The sequence below is a fragment of the Anguilla rostrata genome, chromosome 10 (assembly GCF_018555375.3).
Source record: "Anguilla rostrata isolate EN2019 chromosome 10, ASM1855537v3, whole genome shotgun sequence".
Classification (NCBI taxonomy): domain Eukaryota; kingdom Metazoa; phylum Chordata; class Actinopteri; order Anguilliformes; family Anguillidae; genus Anguilla; species Anguilla rostrata.
In genome coordinates, this window is record NC_057942.1 from 6,358,806 (window position 1) to 6,377,324 (window position 18,519).

The window sequence follows — 18,519 nt, forward strand, 5'->3', positions numbered from 1 at the left end:
ATTTGTTGATTTGCCCTTGTGTTCTGCCTGCCTGCGTTCTGCCCTGACTGTGTTCTGCCCTGCCCGTGTTTGAGTTCCTCTTGTTTTCTGTTTTATTTAGAGATTTTTTGAGTTCGTGTTTTTTTCCCTTTGTGGCCTTGTCTGTTCCTTGGTTGTTCACCTTGTGTTAGTAAAGTCTTTGTTAATTTTCCCTTTTGAGTTTGTTTTTTTTCCCTCTGCGTTTGGGTCCCCCCTACCCGGACCGTCACAAGAACATCATTACGTTTATGCTAGAACAAAAAAGGAAGAGCAAGTCGACTGGAAGCCGGCAAACTAATGTTAATATTTATCCTCTAACGTTACCACTGTACCGTGTGAAAGATTTATGAAATTGCACAAGTGGGTGTTTGTTAAATTTCTTGCTTGGTTTAAACAAGATATTAAAGCTTAGGAGCAAATGCGTTTGGAGATGAGGGCACAGAAATGATGCATCGCTTTTATGAAATGATTAGAGGCAAACAGCTGTGCCGTGACGAGGGGCGCTGCAATCTCTTGTGCTAAACCAGCTGGAAACAAAATTAAAGCTTGCCTCGGGATTGTACAGGTGGATGTAATGGCTGTTCATGCTGCAGGAGTAAACCTCCCCTCTGACTGTACGCATCATCCGAAGGCCGGCAATGCAAAGGGAAGACGCCATTTGAGAAGGGTCCTTTTGAGAAGGCGAGGTCGTTCAATCAATGCTTCTTCTTCATTTGTTATCTTTCTGCCTTTTTCCAATGCGGGGGGGACTCTTTTATGGAAATGCACCAGGAGTGCCCACATAGACACTGTGTCTCTCTCTCTTTTCATAACATGAAATTACTTGCAACAGATCTTTTGCTTTGGGAGACAGTGGGAGGGAGGGAGGGAGGGAGGGAAGGGGAGGGAATAGGAGGGAGAGAGGGAGGGAATGGCAGTGGCGCAGAGGTGGAAATAGTAAATAAATAAATAACGGTTTTCTTGCTCCTCTGAGCTGTGAACTTTTGGCTTGACACCAGAACATGCAGAAGAAAGAAGCTGCTGCTGAGCTTTATAAATTGGAAAACCTTCAGTGCTTTCCCCAAGACCGCTTATCCTGTGGGTGGGTTTTTAACGATTAGAGAGAGAGAGGAGCCTGTGAATTGTGTAGGAGTGCCGTTATTGAAAAGCACAACAAAGACAGGTAATTGTGCTCCACTTTCAATGTCAAGCGGTCCGAGGCGCCTAACTTTTTGCCGCCACGAAAATAGAGCATCCCAGCGTCCGTATAACGAGGTGGAGGACAATGGACCTTCTGGGGGGTATTGACATCCAGTCAGATGTGAGTGGTTAAAAAAAAAAAAAAAAAAAAAAAAACCATAATAGAAAACAAACAAGAAGAAAAGAAATCGCCAGACGTATCCGCCGAGGCGAGGGCGGATGCCGTTGCCGTTCAGTTGGCGTGGTTTACTCACCGCGCATTCCGCTGTACTTTACACACAACCCCAAAAACAAAAGGAAAAGGAACATCCGTGCTCCCGATGGCAGCAAACGCTGCACCAATCAATCACTCTGTCAGGTCAAAGGTCATACTTGAGTCATACAAAATAGCGTTTTTTTTTTTTTTTTGGAAAACTTTTTTTTTTTTTCTTGAAATATCAATCGTCGAAACAGTCAAAAAAAAAAAATTCACACTTTGATTAAAGCAAAAGGAATCATTTTTAGGGGTGCATTTTAGTTGATCCAAGAGAGCATATTGATTTTCCAGAGGGCCAAATGACTGGACTCACTGCCCTGTAAAATTAACTCCTACAGTTGGATTAGATATTAGTCACTGAGTCTAAGACAGTCAAAACAAAATGGCCACTGTAAATGAACTGTGAGCAAGATATAGAGCGAACCAGAATACTGTATTTTTGTTCATATTTTTAAAATTAATTTTGAGTAAGGTGCAGTGCACAAATGTGGCCTATATATATTTATGTGTGTGTGTGTAAGAATTTCATCTTTATTGTTTAAGTCATGTTTGAACACATTAACAAAAGAATAGCTAACGTTGTCATAAAAACATTTTTTTATTATGATAATTGTTAATTGAAGGCTGTCGCCCATTTCAGATTTACAATATATTACTATTATGTGACATCTTTACATATATTTATATATTCGTCATTTTTGTTTTCTTCTGCGGTAAAATTATCTTACATGCTCATGGGATCCACATTCCCAGGTCAGACATACAGTAGTTTAACGATGGAAAAAAGGCACACAATATGTCCTTTCAGCTTGTGCATCGGTCATTAAGTTAAAACGAAAACGAAAAACGAAAGATCGCCGTTCGCCTTGCGAAAAGAGACGGCTCCTTTTCGAAACATAACAGCGCTCAGAGTAGACCTACCACCTCGTATCCCTGATAGTCAACTATCCAAAGCAATTTACAGCTTTACAAAATTACAATTGGTATCACAATTCAAATGGCATTTTACCTTTTAATTTGTTCAAAAGGTGCCTATGACAGCAGTCTGTGAATCTTTTTTTTTTATGTTCACTGGTTTCCACAGCACTGGGAGATAGAGACACGCTTTGCCACCATTTGCAGTTAGATCCGTTATCTAAGGGTTCGCTTAGACACTGAAATATAGAACATTTCAAATCCTGTACTGTACAGCTTGTCTGTTCCAAGACAAGAGCCATTACCCAGTGGGGGAAAGGAAGATCAATTTCGTCTTAAGATTTAGAAGTTCAAAGGTTTTTTTTTTTTTTTGTGGGTGGGGGAGAGGGGGGTGGGTCGTGGGAGGGAGGAGGGTGAGAGGATGCGGTAAACACGATCCCATTGCAGACCGAGCGCATCCTCTTTGGGGGGTGGGGGGGGGGTATGGGGGGGTCCCCAGGCCCGCTCTCCCAGGGCGGGGGCATTATTCGGCTGCGGCGGCGGTGGCGGCACTTCGAAGGAAGGTCACGGGCGCCAGCGGCGGCGGGGGAGCCCGTCCCCCGGCCTCTTAATGTCTGGGGTGCTTGATCCAGTTTCGGATCATCCACTTCTGCCCGGAACACCTCTGCACCACCAGCCTGAGGCCGAAGTTGGCCTCTTTGGACATCTCCACCTCCAGGCACCGTCCCGTGTCCCGGCTGATGATCGGACCGTTCTGCGGGCGAGAGATGTTTTCGGAAAAAAAAAACCCCCCACAATTAAAACTCACGCACTTCAAAGACCAAGGGGTATTCATCTGATCGTGAGACGGCTAACGTTTCGACCCCTACGTACTTCACCAGGACAAGCTGCACAGTTCACACAGGTCTGTTTAAACACTGCACCCGCTGCAAAGGATATTGGGAAACCACACTGAGTCATAAGCACCTCTTTATAAGCCTTTCCTCCTCCTTTTTCTCCCAATTTTGGAAGACCAAATTGCGCCCCCTGCCGTGCTCCGCGGTGCGAGCGCCGCTCTGATTTCAGGGGAGCGCAGACAAGCGTGTGGTCTCCCTGGAAACGCGCGAGGTCAGAACAGCGCTCTCTGCTGGCTGAGCAAGCGCAGAAATGAGCTGGAGGAGGACAAGCAGGTCATCCGGGCCAGGAAATCCCTGCCCCCCCATCACCTCCTTCTCACCCTCCCCCTCCTCACCCACCATCGCCACCCCACGCCATCGCCTCCCTCACCCCCTCCCTCCGGCATCGCCACTCTCACGCCATTGACCCCCCCCCTCCCCCCGCCATCGCCTCCTCATTCCCTCCCCCAACCATCGCCACTCGCCCCCACTCTCCCATCATTTCCTCCCTCACCCTCTCCCCTGTTACTGCCCTCACCACCCGCTCCCCTTCCACTGCCCCCATCCCGGCTCCTCTGCCACTGACCCCACCCCGCCCTCTTGCCACTAACCCCCCCCCCCGCCTCCACCACACACCACATTTAATTTCCCTAGCTTACTGACCTTTAATAATATGTACAAACTTCCGTTACAAAGTACAGATTCATATAAGTTGGACCCTGAAGCATACAACTTATATGAATCTTACATATTCTTTCATATTATTAAAGTACAAAGATTCATATAATTTGGACCCTGAAGTGTACAAGGTTCTCTTATACGACTGTCCTTGCTTCTTTCTATCCTCTGCAATTCTTGAGTAATCGACAGAGGAGACGAAAGAATCAATTCTCTCACCCATTTTCATCTCCCCGATTCCTGGTTTTTAGTGACAGGGTGGATTATGCACACTTCTAAAGACAAGGACTTCAGAATCTCTGCAGTTATAACTACTGCAAAATGTATACGAACTCAGGAAAGCTATTTTCGGCTTATGGCAATCAGCGTTCAAGATCAAGAATAATGGAGATAATTACTAACATTTGCTTGAAAGGTAGGCAAGAGAATGTTGTTACGATGTTGCTTCTACCGGCGTTACTTGTTACACATAAGTACTAGTATCACATAAACAACCCACTGATTGGTTCTTCTATAATCATACAGTTTTAGTTCACACATTATTCCTCACAAACATAATCACGCTGGAACATATTTTCGTCTCACCTGCGTGAAGTCCCACAGCCTCTGTGAGACCCGAGAAACGGAGTCGCATTTTTTCAAGCTGGGGACCCGTCCTCTCCCGTCGTCGATGAGGCATTTTGTGTCGGGCAAAAACGTGGTCGACCCCAAGGGTCCTAGCTGCAGGAGGCCTTCCGTTGAGTAGCGGGCGAGCTGAAACGCATCGTTTGAAAACTGTTTTATTCCTCTGAGTTACGTATGTGGGTGTGTTCTACCGACCAAAAGTACCACAGAACAAGACAACGTCATTTTCTATTCGTGGAGAACGAATACAAAAAAACAAACCGAACAGTAATCAGAAGGAAAATTGCCTTCGGTGTAAAATAGCGCCAAACCACTGACACATTCCTTCGACAGCCTCTCTTAATGACAGGTGGATTTATTTGTAAAGTTTGCTAATTGCTTGTATGGAAAAAGTTACTTTTCTTCCATTACCTAAAGCACAACATCACAGGCCTTCGCGCAATTTATTTGTCCCAGCGAGTGGGGGCTTTTCCTTCAGTGTTTCGACTGCACAACACAATCAATCTTTATCTGGGCATCCAAGCCAAACAAAGCTATTCTGAACAATCAATTACAAAACCATTTACGTTTTAGATTATGCAACAAAAAAAAATACTGATGACAAGCATTAGGTCTCTTGATTATAAAAAATGATTATCGCGGCTTTTAATCCATTTAAGTCAGTTACCCCCAGAGTACAAGTGGAAAATTACTTTTTAAATTCAGTCTAATGAGCCACTTTCATAAAAAATAACAGCTAACATTGTCTTCCCACCGAAATAAATGTCTACAGTTATCATTGTTAAGAAACTTCTTAATTTAAATTCTTAAGCTTGGCAGTAAAACAGCATTTATGGCTGTAGTAATAACCTTATTGATTCCTAAAGCATATTAAAGGACAATTAAAGTATCAAGGGATAGACTTTTGCTATAGATGTTTCACGGTAATGCACTAAACTTGCATTTACCAGATGTGTGAGTGCTTAGAGTAAGGGTGGTCCAATATACTGTATGTTTCAATTCCAGAGCTCCGCAATTAAATCTTCTCCTTGGAGGCGATAAACAGGACGTTCTGTGAGTTCAAGCAGAGTGTACAGCTATCTGTCAAACATTCGGCTGTCGAACCGGATCCCCCAATATTTAATTTCAGCCACAAAAGGCACTGTCTCTCCGCACAGAGGCAGAGGTGATCAAAATTGCAGCCGGTTCAATAATTGATAAGCAGGATTTTCCCCCCCTGTGAAACCGGAGCTCATAGAGAAGAGGATCTGAAAAGAGTCGTGGGCGACACACACTGTACAGTTTAAACTCCCCTTTTGTGCTTTACGTTCTCCACTTAAATCGCTCGTTAACGCTAATCTGTCACAATAAGTACTCGGTGCCTTTGAGACAAAGGCCCGGGGTCATCTCCAGAGGTTAAACCATGTAGCCAGTGTTATGCGATCCACCGCTTGGTGCCTGGTGACCAGTTCAGCTATAAGCCATACACTGTAAGAGCAGTAACAGCAGCAGGGGGCAAAACGAGCCTTTGTAAATTTTATTTTAACCTCCTCCAAGCGAGAGTACTGGGGAAGAGTGTTTTGGCAGACATCACCCTCCTGGTACACTGAAAAAGCTGCATTGCATGGCATTGTATTACAGTAATTTGGCAGACTCTCTTACCCAGAGCGACGCACCATAGTTGAGAACGTCTGTGTTCCTCTTAGGAACGCGGTATCACCAAGACGGCGTTTCGCGGTAAACATGATGTCACTTTCGCCTGATTTCCTACCCTCGTCCCAGTCTGTTCCTGGCTCCCCCCCACGAGCTCAGACCCTAAACTTTCTTACTTTCTTCCTCGTCAGGTCCCAGTAGTTCCTAAGCTGATTTGCCAGTAGTGTAAAGGCATAACTTGGCACGGGGAAAGCTGTTTAATCCCTGGTTAAGGTATGTTTACTGCTTTCTGTGGATGTTCTCTATTTCCTAACGCACAGGAACTCACATTACAAGAAATAATAAAGCACTGGAAAGGCCTCCACAAAAGCCAATTATCCTGTTTTCAGAGACAGGCCACCGGATGCTTCATTCCGTCCACAGTGCTATAGTGTTTTAGCGATTTGTTTTTTTTCTGGTTGACCATAGTAACAACCTAATGCTCCCTCGTGAACCAGTGAGTATATGCAATATCTTTCAGAAGGAAAACCGTTAACTCTGCAAAGCCTGGAGCAGTATCAGTATCAGTGAGGTATACAGACATAGGGAAACTAAACATTCCTCACAAACATGTCATTTACAGTACAAGTATTAATGTACAGCTGGAACAATTACGTGCTAAGTTATGCCTGGCACCAACCAAAAATTCATTGGATGAGCGCATTTTCCTTCAATATCATAAGTGAAGCTGCATCAGGGAGGGGGTCCCTGTGTGGCAGATGGATGCAGGATGGGATGGGGGGGTGAGGGTGCTCTCGGGAAGGCAGGATTTGAGGTGCTGCAGCGGGATTTGAGGGGATCTGGGCAGAGTGTAAATCCACCGCCTGCCACCGCTCTCTCCCGGAGGCACGCGCGACCGAGCCGCCCCACCGCCGAGCGACGGGGCCGCCGCGGGATTACGGCGCGCGTCACGGGGACGGGCGGCTTACCGCCGAACCCCAGGGGCCAGGCAGGGGGGTTGGGCATGTGGTGGGGGGGGACCTGTGCCACGCGGCTTCAGATCCGCTCCGGCTTAAGAGGCCTCTCGGCGTACCCGCCACGCACGGAGCATGGCACCCAAACAACCCCCCCTCCCCGAACACAATTCACCCTCTGCAAATGAGGACGCACTAAGCTCTTACCCGTCCTCGCGAAAGGGCCGCTCATCGGCCACCGATGGAGCCCCCCGGAACAGGGGGGACTAATCGTCCAAAATGTGATAAATATTTTTTTTTTAAATAAAGTTGTAGATGGCGGGGCGATGAGCAGAGCGGCAGCTTCGTGCTAATTTAATCTCACGACAACGCAAATTTCATTCATTTCCATTTGTTTACGAGCCGAGGGGGGTGGGGGATAGTGGGGGGTGGGGGATAGTGGGGACTGAGGATTCGGCCCGTCGTCGTGTTACTCGACTGCACTAAGGCTCTCGCCGAAATTCCTCGGCGAAGGGATTCCGCGCTGGCCATCGAGCACGCTCGCTAATTATTTTGAGCTCCTTCCTCAGGAAAAAAAAAAAAAGACTTGAACAAAACCGTAATCTGAATGCTTTCTTTGTTTCTTTCTTTCCTCCTCCAATTTTGTCTTGCAGAACACACACACGCACACACAAAATGAATGTACTCGCACAGTAGGCCTGTGCTTTGGTGGATGCTGAACCCCCGAGGCTAACCCTGCTCTTGCTGCTCTTCAGTCAGTATCCGTGCAGGTCTGTGCTGTCACTGCAGCCACGTGAATAACAGGGGAAAATTAAAGCCAAACCAGGTACATATCCTCCTGAGACCCGGCTGAAGATAAAAGTATTTTCATTTATTTTTTTTAACATACTGTAACTGTAGGTGTTTCGGATGACAAAAACATGTTGCAGTGAAGATATTTGCAAGAAATATAATTAATGTAATAATATAACGATGTAATTTCGTCTCAGGCCACATTCCACCCCGGCTGCTCTGCTGGTGGCGGGGAAACCGACACGTTTGAGTAAAACCCCCTCACCTGAGAGGACATGCCGTGACACGGGTACAGGATGGCTTTGTCGTCGTCCTCAGATCCTTGGTCTAAGCAGTACCCGCTGGCCTTGCTGTTTCGCACCTTGGACACACACACACACAACGCACGCACAAACACAATTGCACAGAAAAAGAACAGAATGTATAAGATTTTACCACTTTCTGCTTCACTGATCATCAAGCTAACAAGGGTGACTGTGCCGCAAAGACCCCTTTTTGAGTAGAATGCTTCTTACGACAGTATGGATATACATGTATACAGTCCTGCGATGCAATGTGTATCTATTATGTCCTGTTTTTGTATGTACTATTTGTTTTCTGAATACTTGAGTGCAACTCTGGCAAAGAAATTTCCCAATGTGGCATCCTACTACTGCTGCTACTACTACTACTAACACTCTACTACTATTACTACTACTACTACTGCCACTACTGCTGCTGCTACTACTGATACAGCCGCTGCTGCTACTACTACTACTAATACTCTACTACTATTACTACTACTACTGTTGCCACTGCTACTACTGCTGTGACTACTACTACTAATACTCTACTACTATTACTACTACTACTGTTGCCACTGCTACTACTACTGCTGCTACTACTACTACTACTACTACTGCCACTGCTACTACTGCTGTGACTACTACTGCCACTACTGCTGCTGCTATTACTGATACAGCCGCTGCTGCTACTACTACGAATACTATCGCTACTGCTACTAGTACTACTACTAGAATAACCAAACTCATAGCCAATGTGTAAATGTTTCAACCAGTGTTCTAACACTAATCCAGCTTTCTTGTGCTCAGCCATCTTGTGACCTTGTGGCAGCTGCCTACAGCTCCGTCAGAGTCAGACATATTGTGCGCCGCTAAATATTGTTGCATGGTGTTAAAACGAAAAGAGATTAGGGAGAAAACAAAAGATTCTACTGGGAACATTCAGCAGCTGTGGCACTACAAAGTGCCCATGCATAATAACCGCAATAAGATTCTTAATTAAACGATTGCAAAATGAGGACATAAAATATGCAAGCGAGCCGAAAATAAAATATGCTCCCGTATGTTTGTAATTTTGCTTTTGATTTTGCTTATATTCTATAGTATTTAAACAACATAGACTACATGTAGGTTAAACTGTTTCGGATATATATATACATATATATATATATATATATATATATATATATATGTAAACACAATCCATCACCCACTGAGATGCTGCTAAAAGCAACAAGCAGGTAATTCACAAAACATAAAATATGATTATGAAATAAGATAGACGCTATAATATTGCCCTATAACATTTTTTTGAAATGATTCCAAAAGCTCTCAAAATACTATTTCTATTTTCTGGGTCCTTCCATGGCCTTGTTTTCTGTACAAGGCATGGACGTCAGGAGAAAAAAAAAAAACAATCAAGCAGACATCTAAAGCTAATAAGTGTTTAATTAAAACTCATTAAGGGGAAATTGACTCTTTAATCTTGTAGCTGAACTGTGTTGCTATGGAAACAAGATACCTATACCTTGCAGTGAAGTGTAACTCGCATTAAATAATTTATTTTCCCAGCAAAATGTAGCCTTTGAAGTAAAAAAAAAAAAGAAAAAAAGAGAGTCAGAAACCTCCATTTCCATTGTGTAATTCACCAGAGGTTCTGTTCTATGTGGAAAGCTTGTCTGCGTGATCATAAAATAAGCATTAACATCCTATTTCACGTCATTAGAGTTTTGAGAAAAATTCACTCTGACAAAACATTAAAATATGATTTCCAGCCTGTTCCATTATGTTCCTTGCCTCGCTAGGAAAAAAATGCTGAGAATACAAACAACAGCAATCTAAAACAGATGAGGCCATTTGTCTTAGAGCTCAAATGATTAAATAAAAGAATAACCAACACCACAGTGCAATCCATTGTGTAATAAATCTATGGCGACAGCTCGGTTGTAGCTATGAGTACAAAACGCACAAAGAAAAATAAACGCAGTGACATCCCTTTGTTCACTGAAATGGGAAAAAATAATGACAGATTTGATCCCTCCTTGCTTTAAGTCACTGCTATAATCGAATCCACATACTATATGCAAGTACTTTAATTTAATTTAAATAAGAAAACAGAACGAATAGTAGTAACATAAATGGACGTTTTTATTTTCGTACGAAGATTATTTCGCCCGCCGTGACATCTCCGAAATGCAATCTTTATTGTTGTGATCATTTTTTTTAAAAATCTCCTGGCAGAAGCCATTTAAATGGTTTAAACAACTGAAATATATTTTTATATTCAAAGTTATTACACTATCACTAATTCCACACAACCGACTACATAATGAGCTGAGCCTTTGGAAACATGAAATTACATTTTACAGGACACTGGATCAGCTGACACATTACACAAGGAATGGCTGTGTGTGAATGAACCGATTGAGACATGCGTAATTGTACGTACTAAAATGGCTTCAGTTACAATAGCTAAAGTGGATGCCGTTTGTAGTCTTTAAGGTGTAAGATGAAAAACATATGATTAAAATGTACATACATCCTAAAGCTGATGTAACAATCACCACTGGAAATTGAAAGCAAAAAACAAAACATTACAGAAAACCCTACTCTTCAAAGGGTTGTTACGTATTTTATACTAAGTGATATTCTATACATAGTAAATGACCCACCTTCAGCATATATACTAAAAGCACCCTTTTAAACATATTCATTAATGTCCTGTTCGCTTAACTATCCTTAATACTTATTGGTGATGCAAATTTCTGGGTCTGTCGGCTATTAGTGTTTCTCCTCTACCTTACTGCCACTGGGGCTAGTTCACATGCAAACATCTCTGAGAACTAAAGGGTTAAAAATATCTGGCTTGACGCCTTACGGTCTCCTTACCTCTCCGTAGGTGATGGTGTTGTTATAGATACGCATCTCGGGGTATACGTGTTCCAGGTACCACCGGAAACTGCGACAGTGGAGCTTCTTCCTCAGGGCCACCCGCTCAGAAACGTCGCCAAAGTCCACCCCAGGATTCTGTCCAATCAGATAAAAAGAAGAAAAGAAACACAGTTGCTGGCCGAGAACGCCTGCAGGGGTTGCTGAGTAGCTTACCTTGTGAAGGCGCTATTTTATTAGATGGAGGGACCCCACGGTTTTGGTACTGAATCTGGACTGTTTTTTAGTGGCGGCTGTGGCCATAATTGACCATAGTGTCCCGCTGGGGGTGAAGGATTTCAGCCAGCAGGACGACTGTCTCTTATTGTTCCCTCTCATCTGACCTACAGTCGGCCTGAACAACATGTGCGTGGGGTGTCCTTCTCCGGACGACTCAATGCCGGCACAAGCCTCTGCTACTGGAATAATGGAGTTTAAAGAAGAAACGTGGGCTTTCCGGTGGCTTGCCTGCTTGCCTGACCTCCCCTCAGGAGCAACAGAGGTGGGGGCTGCACTGAATGGGAACAGACGCACGCCTGAGCACTCTCAGTAAGGGAGGTACAAGAGCACGAAAGCCCCGGATCAGTACAGGCTCCCGTCGAGAGAGGGAGACACTTCCTCCCTCTGCAGGAAACGAGGTCCTCTTGCCGTTGGGAGAGACGAGCGAGGGAGAGAACGGCGGAATATGAGGGGTTGGCGAACGTGAAAGGGGTGGGGAGGAGGGGGACGGGGAGGGGGGGGGCGGGGGTAAAAAATCACCGGCAGGCTGTCTGCGTTCGCTCTGGCAGGGGATTGCCATGGCGATAGTCTGGGAGGCCTCATTGTTCCTCCATTAGGCCTTGACGCTATGCTGTACAAATCTTAATCAGCTGTTTAATTATGAGAGCTCACGGCTCCGGTGGCATTGGATGGAAGGCGTCCAAGACTGACGCGGGGAATGCCTAATAGCCGAAACTGCTCTTGCAGTTTAACCTCCAAAAAGAGGCTGGAGCCGCTTCATTAACGCTCCTCTGTTTCATAAAGCATTTTTCTCTTTCGTTATTCCAACGTTGCTCCAGCCCGCCGCCATTCTTCAAATACTGAAAGATCTGAAAAATACGTTGTGTCGGCAAAAAGAAAGCGCTCGCGATCTGATTCGCGTGCTACACGGATGATAGTTTACGGTTCTGTTGGCTTTGATTGCTGCCTTGAAAGACATTATCTCCAGGAAAGGAACGAGGCAGCATATGAATGTTGTGGGTATGACTTTCTTCCACGGAAATCTCACAAGGCTCTACGTCCATCTGGCATCGTTGCTTGCGATCAAGGATGGGGCTGAAAAAAAAATTAAACCGTGGTGCGAAATGCCACATATCACGGGAAAAAAATGTGGTCAGTTTATAGAAGGGCCAGAGCGATCAGATTGGTCGCTCCGCAATCTGTACTGCCGAATGGCAGTCGCAATTATCCGCCGATAGTTTCAGTCGGCAAGAGATAAGCAGGTGCCGATTCGTGAGCTGGAATCGTAGGCTATAATAGACACACAGCAGAAAAAAAAACAGTGTGTGACCGCAGCAGGCAGGGAGAAGGATGATAATGGAGGGCGATGGTTACCAGGCTCGGAATTAGGCAGGCGATGCTAATGCTAACGTTTCAATGGGCCTGTTTGTTAGCGGCTGTAGGACATATTCATTCCCTGTAGTGTTTCTATCGTTTGTGACATGGTGCTTTGTTCAGTCCTCTTGCAATTTTTGCAACGGATTTAGGTCTCAATGAAACGCAACCCATTGCACATGCTCGACGTAAATGCCGCACCATCTACCATTAGCACGTTAGCACATTAGCACGTTAGAACAGGGCGGTCAAACCTGGATGCAGGTTTTTGTGGTTTCCTTTCAATCAGCAGCCAATTAAGGCCGAGAAAACAAGGCATGTGGATTCTTTAACCAATCAACGACTTATGTCAACTAATAGCGCTTGGAGACACCAAAAACCAGGATAGACCGTGGCTTTCCAGGACAAGGTTCTGACACCTGTGGCATAGACAAGGTAGAGTTATTTACAGGAAAACTTTTGGGGGGGTCACCTTCACCTTCGGTGGTACGGGGCAAGAAATTATCGCAATAAATCGTCCATTACCCGCATTTGTATGCAAAATCCCAGGTAGTACCTGTTTATTATTTTCTGCACACAACCAGCTTTTTAGAGGCACTTTAAAGCAATTATACTTAATTTGATTTATGTGACAGCTGCGATGACTAAATAAAGCCTTCCCTCCATTTTACGCGACCTTCTGGCACACAAAGTGAAATGTTCCCCCGTTTAAACGGAACACCGGCGGCTTGAAGGTCAAGCGGGATGATGGCCGGGTTGCCTACCAGGGGGAGAGTGTGTAGTATGATATAGGGTGAAGGATAGTGGTCAGCGAACCGGGCTTGTCACCCAAAGGCTGCGGGTTCGATTGCCAGGTGTGGCACTGCCGTTGTACCCTTCATCATGCTATTTAACCTGAATTACTTGGGCCGTGCTATGCATAATTGTGGAAGTCGCTTGGGGTAAGAGGGTCTCTGCTAAATGGCATGAACTGGGCGTGTGACTCTAAAGGCTGTGGGTCTGTTTCCCAGGTGGACCACTGACGTTGTACCCTTTAGGAAGATACTTAACTTGAACTGCTTGGGCTGTACAGTGCATAATTGTGGAAGTCACTCCACTCCAGGGGTAAGACGGTCTGCTAAATGGCATGAGAAAGACTTCACCACAACACATGTGAATGCCCAGGGGTGCGCTCCCAATTTGAATGCACCCACATTGACAACGCGCGATTCCAGACATCAGGTATTCTGGTGTTTTTTCACCCGTTTAGCCTTCCATACTAGGAAAGGAAGCAAGGAGGCAAAAAGTAAATAAGCAGTTGGAATGCACGGCAGTACTGAGCGTGCTCAGTGGAGGGCGGAAGAGCAGGACGCTCACATTCATGGGGATGTTCCAGGCCATGTAGACATGGGACTTGTACTCATCCATCCACACTTCGGCTGCCCTCAGGGCGTTCCTCTTGGCGTAGTAGTCGATGTCGTTGTTGTACGGCTTTTTCGTGCGCTCGATGTGCGCCACCCGGGCACAGGGCAGCACCTCCATGCTTCCTCCGCACTGCCACACCTGGACAAAACAAAAACAAACAAAAAAACAAACAAAAACACCTGCGTTGTAGCCTTCGGCCCAATTCCGCAAACAATCCCCGCGTCTCTCTCTCAGCCTAATTGCACAAACAATCCCCGCGTTTTATAATTTTTTTCAGGCAACCGGTTATTGACCTCGTCCACAGCCCGTTCCCACCTTCGCACAAGCTACTCGTTTTCCGTTCTGCCACGTCTCACTTCAGGGCCCTGAGCCCTCATTTACACACGGAGTGCAATTCTGTTATGCTGCACGGCTATTATTTCTGTTTATTTTTACCCTCATGGTTTTTCCTCCTGTTTTCTTCCTCCTCTGTGTCCTTTTCCTTTACATGACTGAACTTAAGTGTCCTTCTAGAAAGACAATAAGCAAATGAAATATTATTATTGCGATTGTTATTAATAATAATATTATGCTGGCTTTTTATGTGGAGAAGGCGTCTCCTGACTCGACCCTCCAACAGCGTGGCCCCATGCGTCAGAAGAACCAGGGCCCAGCCAAGGAAAAAAAAAAATCTTTCTCTCTTTTATGAGCCATTATTCTTTCTTTCTTTCTTCCCTCCCTTCTCTCTCCCCCTCCCGCCACCCCTCAGCTACTCTGTTCAGCAGCTCTTTTTAACAGTTTCCGAGCTCAACAATAGGCCAGGGTGAAATCCTGTCATGTTTAGCTTTATTGCTTTCCAGTCTATAATGGGATGAGAGAGGCGGTGTGAGAACAGGCCAGTTCATCGGCACAGGGTCCTTCTGCTATCACCACCCCCTTACGGAACTGAAATATATTGTAAAATATATATATATATATTATCTATAAATCACAACAGTTCATCAGCACAGGTCCTTATGCTATCACCACCCCCTTATGGAACTGAAATATATTATAAAATATACTGAAATATATTATATATACATCACACCACTTCATAATATATCGGCAAATATACTAATTATTGTCACTTTAAGGTACAGTAATATATTACACTTCTTTGAAATACATTGCCATTATATTTTCCTCATAGGTCCACATATATAGTATATCGCAGTTTTTTTTCCATGTCCATTAGGGCAGGCTAATGGACGGCATCAGACTCAGCGCGGCCCCTGCACTTAGAAGGTGAAAAAGCCAAGGGGGGGTTCGAGCGCGAAGCCCCGCGTCTGGCGCGCTGCTGAACATTTCCCACTTAATGCCCTCGGCCCCTCCATCCCGAGCTGCAGAGTGGAGTGCATCCATTTTCCCCTTTCCCTCCGAGGAACCGGGCAGCGGCGCGCTCCGCGTCACGGCCTGCTCGCGTCTGTGTAATTACCGAAGTCCCTCGCCAGCTCCGCGCTGCCCAGCCGCTGATTTGATTTTACATGATTAATGAATTGCGCGGGAGGCCCGCCCGCTTCGCCATCCCGCCATCTTCCTCCGCCTCGGTTATCCGCCGTCTGACGGACGCACCTAATTGGCTCAAACCCGTATGCTGATTCCCCCCCCAACCCCAACCCCGGCGCTCATACCGCCAGCCATTGCCTTCAGGGGCCCCGATAGCCACATACAGAAAGCGAGGGGCAGGTATACGGACCGCAAGGGGAACTCTTGGAAAAACATTATTTAATATGTCCAGGTTTCTAGGCCTCTCTTGTAAAATACATTTTTAACCAGGTAAAATAAATAAATAAAATAAATAAATAATAATAATGTTGGCCCTCACCTTTCTGATTTCGTCTAGCTTCTTTCTGATGTAGCAAATTGTTATTGTGATATAATATTTTGTCCCACAACAAAGAAAATGTATGGAGCCACACTCCAAATGATGTCACCTGAGAATAATGACCCCCCCCCCTCCCTTTACCCTTATTGTAAAGGGAATTCATTGAATGGGTTCAGACAGTGTAGTGGAGGTTTCAGTTCAGATTAAATTTGAACAAGACTCCAAGCCTTCAGTTATGTTAAATATCCTGACTTCAGAAATGTGGAGAAAACAATACATTATTACCATCAATCTGTAGGCTGGATTTCAAAAGACACCTACATTAACTTACATTTTACTATTCCAACTGTCCCTCAACCTGTATCGCCTCATTCTGCAGATACAGATGAAAGATTTGCCTTTGAAACATGAAATAGGTCACACAAATTGTTCAGACGGAACAAACGGTTCCAAATGATTATTTTTTGGTAGCGTTCCCCTTTTGAATCTGAGATCCAGGTCCGCTCTGCCTGTAAAAAGCATCCGTCTCCACAGCTCTGAATGTGGCCAGGGAGTTAGCAACAAGGAGTTATTTAAGAGTCTTATGTCCCTTTGTGAAGGTGTATCAACCTTAGCCACTCACTGACTGTCAGTGGGGACAGTTCCCATTTCAAACTGTCCGTGTCATTAGATTGAAGCCAGCACCAGTGTCCTTTTGGTGAGCTAGCAGCCCTCATCCCAGGGGACGTCTGCTGAACCTCGGCTCGACAGTGTGCTAACATTGCTACCGTCTGCCATCTGTACAGGTCAGATCTCTTTTTTTCACAGCTGTGTTGTCTTTCTACTTTACATAAAATGCATTTGTGTGGAGGTTCGCACTTTTATCCCGAAACGGCAGCAGCAGTTGTAAAAAAACGACTTACTGTCTTATACCTTCATAGTGTTACCCTCAGTATTCTTCACAGGTGGAAAGTCCAGGGGTCAGAAAGTCCTGCCATGCGTTTCTTCCACCCATGAACTCAGCCAGCTGATTTTGCTAATTAGTTCTACCTCCAGGCTGAAGAACTGTGCTAATTAACAAATCCAGGTGACTGGAACAAAATACTGGGGAGGACTTTCTGATCCCAGATTTCCCATCTCTGGCATTCTTGTAATCATTATAATATAATGCATGTTTGAAGATATGCATGCTTCTAGTGCATTGTAAAATAAGCCGAATACAGCAACAGCCTACAGAAAGTGTAGATTTATCAGCATGAATTTTCAGCAGGAACATATTACCCATTAGTTTGCACAAAGCTACTGCTTCTGTCAGATTTAATATTAAAATACAGAATTTAATTTCAGAATTTCATCATTTTAATATTGCAGCTAAATTACGCATAGACACAGTGTAGGTAGACTATGCTAATACCGTTCGCCTCGGGCACTATAAAATTCAGTAACTCTGATTAGTATTTGGCAACTGTCTTTAAGAAAGTAAACCTTTCTGTGACCTCCCCTCCGGGCCAAAAGAACGGGTCCTTGATACAGTCACAGGTCCCACGGCCCAGAATCGAACCCGGGTCATACAATGCCCTCAGGAGTCCCACAGTGTGATGCATTAAGAGTGATTCTGGAATCTCACTGTCAGTGCATGTGGGGTCAAAGTTCAAGAGGTGAAAAAGCATCAAGATGGGGTCTAATCAACAGGAAACTGCAACAGGAGAACAGACTTCCAAAGGCATTACGATTCCAAATGAGACACAACGGCTGCACTGCTGCGCTGATGGGACTGCAGAGCTCAAATAAGCAGAATTTGGCTGCACACGTTTCCAACGTACAAGCCCACACGCTTCCAAACAGACGACGTCGCAGCGACGGGGCGAATCTCACAGCCGCAGTTTTCCATTTTAATAAATTACATGCTCTACTTTTCACAGACCTCACAAATGCGTTAAAAATAAGGACTCGTATAGAGAACGGCGGAACCTTCCGCGGTGTGCCGAGGAGCCTTTCCACCCACCCCCCTCCTCCCCATCGTCAACAACAGCGGAAAATTCCATTTGGCCTCCATGTTTAACACAGGAGCATTTGAATCTACAAGCGTCAAATGCACGCGGTACCGGTGCGACTCCAGGCCACACCGCACTTCGCCAATCCCAGATCGGAGAAAAGAAACCAACGAAAAAGTGTGTTGGCTGGAGCCTCGGAGAAGAGCGGCCATACAGTAGTTTGAGGTGATGGATCAGACAAGCTTTCAGATGAAAACTCAATTTGTTCATTTTGGGGCCGGGCAATTGAAACGTCTGCTTCGGTTAATCTTTCTGTTTCTTTCAGCCTGACAGGTGCTGGTGGCCGTTTCAAAATGCCTCGGTTTTAACTGAAAATAAACTCAATGCAACATGATTGCAACCTGCAGGGGGCCAACTGTGTGTTTTCTTTCCAAAAAAAAAAAAAAAACAGACATGAGGACAATTGACCAAAAAAACCCTTTTCTGATTCATTGTCGTGTTTTCACATTTTAAAACTATGTTTTGCCTACTTTAAAAATTTGTCGGCCAAGCTAAAGGAAAGAATGTGATTC

At 45.0% G+C, this 18,519-nt stretch overlaps 1 protein-coding gene across 2 annotated transcripts in view; it reads right to left on the reverse strand.

Annotated features, from left to right (window-relative positions):
* Positions 1 to 2,032: 2,032 nt before the first annotated feature.
* galnt9 (polypeptide N-acetylgalactosaminyltransferase 9) overlaps positions 2,033 to 18,519 on the reverse strand; it is a 116,672-nt gene continuing 100,185 nt past the window's right edge. For both annotated transcript variants that reach the window (XM_064353700.1, XM_064353699.1), the window contains exons 7-11: positions 14,081 to 14,266; positions 11,093 to 11,230; positions 8,188 to 8,283; positions 4,507 to 4,674; positions 2,033 to 3,122 (exon numbers count right to left, since the gene is read on the reverse strand). In XM_064353700.1, the coding sequence (XP_064209770.1) occupies positions 2,976 to 3,122; positions 4,507 to 4,674; positions 8,188 to 8,283; positions 11,093 to 11,230; positions 14,081 to 14,266 (735 nt within the window). In that variant the 3' untranslated portion in view covers positions 2,033 to 2,975. The remainder of the gene's footprint in view (positions 3,123 to 4,506; positions 4,675 to 8,187; positions 8,284 to 11,092; positions 11,231 to 14,080; positions 14,267 to 18,519) is intronic.